At 38.2% G+C, this 11,061-nt stretch overlaps 1 protein-coding gene across 1 annotated transcript; it reads left to right on the forward strand.

Moving 5' to 3' along the window:
• Nucleotides 1-492: 492 nt before the first annotated feature.
• On the forward strand, nt 493-10,766 carry LOC127376259 (aldehyde dehydrogenase 1A1-like). The gene is made up of 14 exons (XM_051422974.1): nt 493-650; nt 2,481-2,653; nt 3,473-3,577; nt 4,080-4,220; nt 5,267-5,396; nt 5,535-5,596; nt 6,399-6,527; nt 6,678-6,791; nt 6,912-7,014; nt 8,091-8,275; nt 8,358-8,522; nt 8,635-8,792; nt 9,201-9,275; nt 9,863-10,766. Exons 1-14 carry the CDS (start codon nt 596-598, stop codon nt 9,933-9,935), a joined length of 1,668 nt encoding a protein of 555 aa, XP_051278934.1. The 5' UTR covers nt 493-595; the 3' UTR covers nt 9,936-10,766.
• Nucleotides 10,767-11,061: the final 295 nt, after the last annotated feature.

Raw genomic sequence — 11,061 nt, forward strand, 5'->3', positions numbered from 1 at the left:
TAAGATATTTTGAAAATGAATACTGACACAGTTATATACTCTGTATAACTTTCTGTGGCTCAATAAAAAAAGATTTGAAGCAATGAAGAGTTTCAAACACTTATACATGCACAGTATGTGTCCTATAGATACAGATAATGGTGATTTTTGGTGGGAAAAGGTCAGAAACTGTGCTAAAAGCAAAGGCCTGTGTATGGCAGATTAGAAAAATATATAAAACATAGGAAAAACTTTCTTATTTATCAAAAGTAAGACGCTAAAAAACTTAAATTCTTGTCTCCTGACTGTTGATGAAACATTAAATGTACATTAAATATGAATAAATAACATTACAGATACCTACCATTCACTGTAATGGACGCTAACTCAGAGGAGCTGAGCTGCGCGCGCGCCAGCCTCGCGGGGCACGTAGGGTAAACTGGGATTGGTTCCGTCTGAACGGTGATTAGCGCGTGCAGCGGGACCCTCAGAGGACCGAGGAGGACTCCCGGTGCGGCGGTACCCCTGATGCTTGAGTGCGGCAGGTATATATAAAGCTGCTCTGCGGGTCTCCGGTCCACTGACGGTGAGAGGAAGGCGGACAGACAACTGCAACATGCCCGTGACCGGAATCCACCAGACCGGAGGAAACTCACCGGCTCCTTCCGCAGGTGGGTAACTTTTTAAAGACTGCGACCTTCAGCTTACACCGTGAATCTGTCAGACATTACCGAACATTATGTTTTATTGTGGAGCTTAATGTGGAAGAAGGAGCGTTTTTTTTTTTTTTAGGATATTAAACACCTTTAAATTCAGGTTATACACTTTATGTTTAAATAGGCTACTCCTAAATCATCATATGTCTCTGTTCTTCATATATTAATGTCATTTAAAGAGATTTAGATTCTTTTAATTGCCAGTTTTTCATGTTTTCACACTGTTTTTCTTACTTTTTCTCATGTTTTAATTTTAATTTGTAATTATTAATATATTATATTATTATTAAGGACTATTTTTTTTTTTTCTAAATCCCATTTATTTTCAGTGGCTCATTTTGGGATGTTTTCTGTATGTGTAGTTGGTTCTGGAGAGGGAAACTATTGAGCTATAGAGCACATTATCCATATATTTTCACTCCTTGTTACATATTGAAATATCAATCATGCTGCTAAAGTCGATAATTAACTGAAAGTACCAGGCCTTATGTTTGTTTTTCTATTTTGACCACAGCAAAAATATTAAGCTGAGAATCAGTTGTCAGTTGTCGGTTCGATTCCCAGCTAGTCCAGTGCTAAACAAATGCCTTGTCTTCTAAATCCCATTATTTTGATACATTTTTGGTATTTTTTGTATTTGTAGTTCATTCTGGAGGAAAAACTGACCAACTATTGAGCTTTAGGGCAACATTTAGCACATTATTCATACTGTTTTCAGTCATTGTAACATATTGAAATAACAATAATGCTGGAAAAGCCAATAATTTACTGAAAGCACCACAGCAAAAATAACAAGTGAAGCTAAATATTTGGCATTGCTGTGGCTCAGGTAGTTGAGTGGATCACCTAAGAATCTAAAAGTTGTTGGTTCAATTCTCAGCTGTATGAATGAAGTCCATTTACCATTTATTTTGAAGGGACCAGATTACAGTTAACACTTACATTAGTCCACACTGTTAATATAGTGTTAGTACTGTCACTTACATGCACTTACTCACACAACCTTTTAAACTGTTTCTCATCATTTACAATCAAAGTTTTTTAATATGACACCTCTTGTAGTGTTTTTGCTCCGGCCTGCATCCTGCTGTTCTCCGATCTTCTCTGTCCAAATGAGGTCAGGCTAGTCCACAACTCAGAGCCAGCCCGACTTTACGGTGCCAGTCGTAACCCTTGACCCCGCTGGTGTTACCCTGCCGACAGTGCCAGTACCTCATTTGGCACAGTTTCTCTCCAGCCAGTTGGGATGGCAACTTATTCACAGTGTTATGGTGACACACGAAAGGAGCTATTCTCACACATGCACTACAGTGTATGTGTGAACACACACGCATGCACAGGGAAAACAAGCTCAAGTGGCGGAGTTGGGAAGTAGCAAAGTACAAACACTTCCTTACTGTACTTAAGCAGTTTTTTCAGATATCTGTACATTACTTGGTGGCTTCATTTTTACACAAATATCTGCACTTTCTGCTCCTTACATTTTCAAAACAGGCTTGTTACTTTAATTTTAATTCCTTTGAGAGGAATTATTGATTATTATTTGTATTTTTTTCATCATTGCACCCCTTTCCAAGATCAAGACCAGTGCATATCACGCATGACAGACGTAAGCTTTGCACAGAAACAGCAGGTAGAAATGTCCTTTAGAGAAACCAAGAGAGTACTTTTATACATATATTTCAGAGCCTGTACTTTTTCAGTACTTCTACTTTTACCTTAGTCTTTTTTGTACTTTTGCCACCTCTGTCGAGTGGACATCCATTTTCCATTTGTATTTTTCAGAGGGAAAGCATGTCAACATGAACTCCCAGCCCGACAGCGGCCACCAGCAGCAGGCTGGCAACGGGTGCAACCACCAGGGTCTGAACCAGAACCATCAACCACAGCCTGCAGACGGACCTGAGACGCAGGCCCTGCCCATGCCGATCCCAGACCCCCCCATTCAGTACACGAAGGTAAGCTGCACCCGGCAGTCGAGACACAAAGCAGACGGGACTGAACCAACCAACTGAGCTCCAGATCAGATTTCTTTGTTCCTAGAGGGCAGTTTATCTCCTAAGAAAAAGGTTTACAAAATGCCACATAATTTACTCAGACACTCAGGATTAAGAGTTTTTTTTGAATATATAAATCAGCAACTTTTTGCATATGTTGGTGTGGTTCGGATCCACTACACAGTGATCTTTATAAGAGTTTTAATTCAGGAAATCAAGTATTGGAAGTCTTACAATTATAAATTTGAAAGAATTGTGGTTTTGATATTTCCTTTCATCCTCACCCTAACATGCATCACTAATTCTCTAACTGTGTTGCATTCTTACCAGGCAGATTGTGAGTTGCATCATCTGGTCTGAATTTTGGCGAATCGACCTTGGTTGGTTAATTGGTTCACTTGCCCTTTAATATGGCATTGTGTACCAATTTAGTAATTGTGGTTTGTGTTATAAAATGAAAATGAAAAACGTGGTGTGTCAGCTTGTAATTAGAGGTGAATGGAGATGTGGTTTTGACAAGATGAAACAAGCGGGGCAATATTTACTGGTCATTTATCAGTCAGGGCACGGTTGAAAGTAATTATCTGAAAATACTCTTCAAGCCAGATGCATCTCATAAAAAAAAAAACATCTCAGCAGGCAAAATGACTCCCACTAAACACAGGTTATTAATTTCATCAGGCTGAGGAGAGCTGATACTGTGCGCCATGTGTTTAGGACGAAAACATTTACTTGAAGAATCTGTTATTGTTCTTTTCTGATCCTCCTCTGGTATCTCAGTTGTTCATCAATAACGAGTGGCATGAGTCCGGCAGCGGAAGAAAGATTCCTGTGTATAATCCCGCCACAGGGAAGCTGCTGTGTGAAGTGGAGGAGGCTGACTCTGTGAGTATATTATACATCAGTGGTTCCCAACCTTTTTCCTTAAGGGACCCCTTTTCTGTCATGGAGTAAATTGACAACCCCTGACTGAGTGACATATTTGATGTAAATTTCATATTACATTCAATGCATAACAACAACAGTACAGAACAACTGATAAACTTTGCAATTAACCCAAAGAGTGAACACAATAACTGCAGGAAGTTTGAGTAAAACGAGCAATTCGGATGAATTTTTTATTATTTCCTGCAAATATTACATCAGAGATGAGTTTCTTGATGTTTGTAGGTACATTTTATACAATTCTCTGTCTGTTTTATGTATTTTTTCTATTTTCTATTTTTTCATACTGAAGAAGCTTCTTTTTTGACATATCCACTGTTTTCTTCTTATTGCTCTTATAGCTCTTTGGTTGTTTTAACTGTGATTTCCCTTATCCTGTAACAGTTTCATTTATTTCTGTCTTGACTTTGGTGACTGCCTCCTCCACTTGAACCTCCTCCAGGAAGATGTGGACAAGGCAGTGAGGAGTGCCAGAGCCGCCTTCCAGATGGGGTCGCCGTGGCGTTCCATGGACGCCTCAGACCGAGGTCAACTCCTTAACAGACTGGCAGACTTAGTGGAGAGAGACCGGCTACTACTGGCAGTGAGAAACACACACACACACACACACACACACACACACACACACACACACACACATAATATTGCTCCACAATATTTAGGTTTGTAGTGAAAAATCAACTTGTTTATTCCTATGAAGTAATTTGTAACAATGCATTTTGTAATTACAATATAATAAACAGTGTAAATGAAAATGTAACACATTCCCCTGTGTTTTGTATTCAATTGTTACATATTGTGGGAGTTATTACAACTTTTACAATGAAAATGTAATAATATGGTGCATTATGTAATAACCAAAATTAATGTCTTCATCTGTACACAAGAGTATATTTTTAACAATTAACCTAAATTAAACTTCCCAAATATTGAATTAGACTGTATGACCTGTGGTGCCCCCCTTGGCATTATAGTTATAGTCAGCTTGTTAACATTTTACAAATACAGCCAAAACTAGGGATTTCATGTCAGATGCCAACCTGGAAAAATTATTCACGCTTTTATTTTTTAGCAGGGTTGAATCCTGCAGTGGTCTTTAAAAAACTACCACATATTGTAATAGCCACCACCAATAATAATTTATTACAAAACACAGGTGAAAATGTATTACATTTTGTCAAGTTATTACACAATTCTTTATTTTTAATTGAACCTTTATTTAACCAGAAAGTCCCTTGATATCTCTTTTCTTAAGGAAGACTGGCCAAGACCAGTTTAAATAGAAATCATCCAACCAAATACCTAGATACTTATATGATGACACTTTTTCAATTGAGTCCACATTTAGAGTGTAGATAGTTGTGTTACCTTACGACTGAGAGTGAGCCTTTTTTTTAATTGAATTTGGTTTTCTTAGCATTAAGAACTAACTTGAGCCCAGGTAGGGAGACTTGAAGCTGTTGCAATGCTGTCTGAAGCCCATTAGTAGTTTGGCTCAGTGAAGGAGTAACTGAGTATATCACTGTGTCATCTGCGTAAAGGTGTAATTTAGAAAATAATGCTGTTTTATTATGTAATGTGTTGTTACACGCTAGTATACTAAATACTCAGTTTTTTTCTTATTACTAGACACTAGAGGCTCTGGACTCTGGAAAGGTGTTTCTCATGGCATATTTTGTAGATCTGGTGGCCACAATCAAAACCTTGAGATACTATGGTGGCTGGGCAGACAAGATTCACGGCAAAACCATCCCTGTAGGTGAGTCACCAGCACTGATTCCTCACAACTTTAAAATATACATTTAGATTATGATATTACCACTGATGTTTTAACGTAAACACTAAAAGCCCCAATGTGTTTAAAGCTACCATGAATTAACTATAAATGTTTCTTTAGATGGAGATTATTTTACTTACACGCGACATGAGCCCATTGGAGTATGTGGCCAGATCATTCCTGTGAGTATTAAAACGAATTCTGTAGAAACACTAGAAAGATTGGATACACTTAAAGCAAATGATAATTCATTAATCTGTACAGTGACTATAGTAATTAACAAAGTTATAGTTTATGTAAGAATATCATTAAGATATTTACATTTCTATTTCATACGTGTATATGAAACATATGTTTTATGACTAATGAATCAGTGTTACTGTATATCATTTTTTGTATATATATATATAAAAAAATTTTTATGAGTAGCATAAAGAGAACTACAACCTACATTTCTTTCTACAACCCTGTGTTGTTTTAATTAAAGCTGCAGTAGGTAACTTTCATATTTACAACTTTTTTGTCATATTTGTTGAAACTTTCACTGAATCCTGACAGTACTAGTGAGACTAATGAGACAGATAATCTGTGACAGATAATCTAGCATGTCCAAGGGCTTCTAATGCATTTAATTAGCAAGAATTCACTGTGTCTAAATGAAAACAAGCAATCAGAGCCAAGAAAAGATAATTGTTCAATTATCTGTTTCATACACTAGGATAGGATATAGTGAAAGTTTCCGCAAAAATGCCAAATGTTATTTTTCTAAAAGTTACCTACTGCTGTTTTAAATAACTTTGTATCCTTAAATAAATAGTAAATTCATCATGAATGTATTTAAACAGACAATTCTGAGGCGAAAACTTGAACTTGACTATGAAGTGTAAAGCATAACTAGAATATTTTGTGTATCTGTATGTACCTGCTGCAAAGGAAATGCATTTATTAAAGATATTATATAGTTCCTCCTGTTGTTGCCTACAGTGGAACTTCCCGGTGATGATGTTTGCGTGGAAGATTGCTCCTGCTCTCTGCTGTGGGAACACTGTAGTCATCAAACCTGCTGAACAGACCCCATTATCAGCACTGCACATGGCTGCTCTCATCAAAGAGGTACTTGGATTACTGCCCCGCCCCCCAACAATAATATAAGAACAAAGAGACCTGCAGAGCTGTTAAAGTAGAAAGACCTAGCTAGTTAAAGATGAGTATGTGTAGTGGTTTGTTATTATATAATCTCCCCCTCCCTCTCTCTGTGTTCAGGCTGGGTTTCCTCCAGGAGTGGTGAACGTGGTGCCAGGTTACGGTCAGACAGCAGGTTGTGCCATTTCCCACCACATGGACATCGACAAAGTAGCCTTCACCGGATCAACTGCTGTTAGTATCTATTGAAATGAAGAGCAGATAGAGCTGGTGCCTCTTCTTTTCTTCGGTTTTAGTATAATTAAATTTTTTCTTTCACTCTAATTTAACTGTGTATCTCTCATTGGTTGCCAGGTTGGGAAGCTCATTCAAAAGGCTGCAGGTGACAGCAACCTGAAAAGAGTTACACTAGAACTCGGTGGAAAAAACCCAAATATTGTGTTTGCAGACTGTGACTGTGAGTAGGTTTATTTTTTTATTATTATTTACCACTGGATTACTTTATAGTTACTTTTTAAATGTTATGTTATTTGTGTACATCCACTGTTACAGTGTACATATACTGTATGTCATTTCCAGTGATGGGTAGTAATTAATTGCATGTAATTAGGATTATGTAATCACATTACAAAAAATAAGAAACTGTATTATAGTTACATTGTTATTGTGTGATGCCAGTATCGGATCCAAGACTGAGCTCATGTACTCGTACTTTTAATCATAAAACTACTCAGATACTGCACCTGATGCCACTTTACAGCAGTGTGATGTTACGTAACCTCTCGTTAGTTGAGCAGGTTTTACAACCTGCAACATTTAATTTGTTAATGAAAATAAAACATTAGACCTATAATGGTATTATTAGTACTCATATCGGTACTCGGTATCAGCAAGTGCCTAAATTTAAGTACGTAGTAGTAGTAAGTGTAGTGCATCCCTATTTTCAGGGATTACTTGATTAGATTTTTTATTATGTCTTTAAAATATGTCAGTTTTAAAATTAATAAGTGTTATTTGATTTGACCAACTGTACATGCTGGATATGCATAATACATTTTATTTGGAGCAATCGTTTTCTTTTAGATATTTAAAGAGAAAAAATTATATTTGTGGAACTCAAATTTTTGTGGCTGCATTTGATTTCAGTATAAAGTGTAGCATTTTCAATGTTTGATTGTGAAATAATCTAAAAGTATTCATTCAGATACAATTTGCAATATAATTTGTATACAGCAACTAACTACATTACAAAGAAATCTAACACAATACGCTTTAAAGTTGCACCTACTAATTATGTTTGAACTGTATCACCTGTCAGTGTCCTCATTTTTAGGCTTGCTTTATGTAAACTTGAAATTATTCTGTGTATTTTATGTACATTGATTGTTCAAGTTTTCATTTTGAGTTTTAGTCATTTTAAAGTATTTGCTTTAAAAGTTCATAAAATATTGAAATCACTGAAATGTTGCCACCCTTCTTACTTCCTGTCAGCAGTGTAGCTGCAGCACTTATCTGTGCGTGTGTGTCTTGCAGTACAGTACGCAGTGGAGCAGGCCCACAGTGGTCTGTTCTTTAACCAGGGCCAGTGCTGTCTGGCTGGATCCAGGGTGTTTGTAGAGGAGCCGATCTACCAGGAGTTCGTCTGTCGCAGTGTAGAGAAGGCCAGATCAAAAGTCCTGGGAAACCCATTACAGCCGGGGGTAGACCAAGGACCACAGGTACGAGATACTGTCAGACTGATTCCTTTATTAGATCATCTCCATTTCCAAGAGAACATCTGAGTGTTGCTGTTCTCTGCAGATTGACCAGAAGCAGTTCGATAAGATAATGGAGCTGATTGAGAGCGGGAAGAGGGAAGGAGCCACGCTGGAGTGTGGGGGGTCCGCGTGGGGTCAGCAGGGACTTTTCATCCAACCCACAGTCTTCTCAAATGTCACAGACGATATGCGCATCGCCAAAGAAGAGGTACTCTGTTCTAAAGCACACACCTGCACCGACACAAACACACTTCCTGGTGCACATGACAAATACGTGGATCATCTGTGTGCTTTCCCTCCTGTGCTCACGCTTTCTCCAGATTTTTGGTCCAGTGCAGCAGATCATGTGTTTCCGTAGCATCCATGAAGTCATCCAGAGAGCCAACGCCACACACTACGGCCTGGCAGCAGGAGTGTTTACTTCCGACATCGACAAAGCCCTCACAGTCTCCTCTGCTCTGCAGGCTGGGATGGTCTGGTAGGGATCAAATCATCTAAGAATCATGTTCAACAGTCCTGGGTTGGTGGCTAAAACAGGGAAATCTGAAGTATTTGCTTAGCAAGTCCTCACAGCAACCTCTCTTAAAATTATATTAGACTTTAAAGTAGCAATGTGTAATGCTTGGCCAGATGCTCCACAAAAATAGGGGGCAGCATTTCCCACTCTTGATGCAATGACACAGTTCAAGATCGTTTACAGTAAGACACCTTGCAAAATGTATTATGAACTTTATACATCCTTTACATAATATTGGTTTTGAATGTTTAAACATTTGTAAACTATAATTCTGGCCATATTTTACACATTCATCCTTTAAATAATAACATCATGTGAAATGACTGAGTTTATGTAATTAGGAAAAAATAATGTTTCCTTTTCTTGTAGGGTGAACTGCTACAATGCCATGAGTGTTCAGTGTCCCTTTGGTGGCTTCAAGATGTCTGGGAATGGGAGGGAACTGTGAGTGATACCGTCGTATATTATGTCAGGTTTAGTATGGCTGGTACTCAAGGGTGTAGGTTTGGTCTCAGGTGGGTGATGGGATGCAGAAGTAGAAGTACTTTAAACCTTAAATCTCAGTTTTATTTATTTACCACAAAGAGCTCTGTTCTTTAACTGTATTATTTTCAATTGAAGATCAGTTGTAGCATCCTTTACGGAGAATTATCTGTAAATAAAAACAGATAAATAGTGTCTGCATGCATCCTCACAAGCTTCAGATAGGTAGGGCTGCTTGTATGTTGCTTAACAGTCAAAACCCAGGGCCAAAAAAAGTCTGGCAGTCACTTGCAACTGTTTATAAAGCTTAGTGCTGTTAGTGCATAGTAATAACTGCAGACTCAGATGAGCATTTTAACATTTTGATCAAAACGAGTCTAAACATTTTATACTCTTTTATACTGACTGTATTTATATCTACCACACAGCTACTTGTAGGTTGGTACTTTGGTACTTGTAACATTGCACCTTGACAGGAAAATGTTGCTCATCACAAGCTCATGTAGGAGTTTTTTCCTTACATAACCTGTGGTGTTTTTGTATTTCAGGGGGGAATACGCTCTTCAGGAGTACACTGAGGTCAAGGCAGTCACCATCAAAATCTCACAGAAGAACTCATAATGCCGTCATATAACTGGACTGACTGTTTCCTGCCACCCCATGGCTTCAGATCCTCCACACACATTTTATAATAATACTCATATGGCACCTGGATGTTGTGAAAGCATCTGTGTCCTTTATTTCTGTCATTTCTCCTGAGATATTTCTATTTTTTCAACCTCTCATCAGTGTCGTGTCTCTTTCTCTTGATATGTCTCTGTCAGTGCTAACTTCCATGTATCTATGTTTCTCTAGTGTACCATCTCAGATATATTTAACAGTTTAGTGGATAGCATGTTCTCTAGAGTAGTGTCTGTTATGTGTTTGTTAGCTTTAAGGACCAGTGTGTGGGATTTAGTGGCATCTAGCGGTAAAGTTGCAGATTGTAACTAACTGAATACCTCTCGCCTTCCGAGTATGTAAGAGAAACTCTGCCCCTATCTAGAGCCAGCGTTTGGTTTGTCAATTCTGGAGTATTGTAGAAACCAGAGCATGTGAACAGAGCCCAAGCGAGCGGGAATGGGAGGATTTCGAATGGAGTGCAGAATGGATTTTAAAAAAGGTTTTAGCGTCACCATATCTCCAACTCCATCCTGCTCCAGTATGTGTATCTCTATAACCACTGTACGTGTCCCAAGGATCATTGCTAGGCTTTCCATAAACTGTCAATTCAAGCACAAGCACGAGTCTCGTGGCACCGGCTCTTCTGCTCATTTGTAATCAGACATTCAGTTCATGAATTATGTGTTAATGGATACACAGGGTGTCGCTTCTTCTGCAATAATGAAGCTTAAAGGACCAGGTTTTTTTTTCTCCTGCTGCCTGTGAGTATAATTAAAATATAACACAGCGTTTTGTCTTTTTTTTTTTTGGAGCGAGCGGTGAACAATCTTAGTGAAATCTGAGTTGAGCGTAGAGTGGCTTTGAACAGGGGAGGAAAGAACAGCTTCATGAGCGAGGATTCTCACTGCTCTACTCCACTCACATGCTCTGGTAGAAACATGGCGGACTCCAAGGAAAAGGACCCAGTCTTCCTGTAGATAAAAACGATTAATTCTAAGATTACAAAAAACACAACTATTCCTATTTTCAGGTAATTATACACCAATGAAAACATACCTATGAATATTATATTCAATTTCTGCCA

The sequence above is a fragment of the Dicentrarchus labrax genome, unplaced genomic scaffold, assembly GCF_905237075.1.
Source record: "Dicentrarchus labrax unplaced genomic scaffold, dlabrax2021, whole genome shotgun sequence".
NCBI classification, from domain to species: Eukaryota; Metazoa; Chordata; class Actinopteri; family Moronidae; genus Dicentrarchus; species Dicentrarchus labrax.

Bases quoted from the DNA above. Each gene is read 5' to 3' on its own strand.
- LOC127376259 (XM_051422974.1), top strand. From the start codon at position 596: ATGCCCGTGACCGGAATCCACCAGACCGGAGGAAACTCACCGGCTCCT. The intron at 651-2,480 runs GTGGGTAACTTT...TGTATTTTTCAG, and splicing joins CTCACCGGCTCCTTCCGCAG to AGGGAAAGCATGTCAACATG. The intron at 2,654-3,472 runs GTAAGCTGCACC...CTGGTATCTCAG, and splicing joins CCCCCATTCAGTACACGAAG to TTGTTCATCAATAACGAGTG.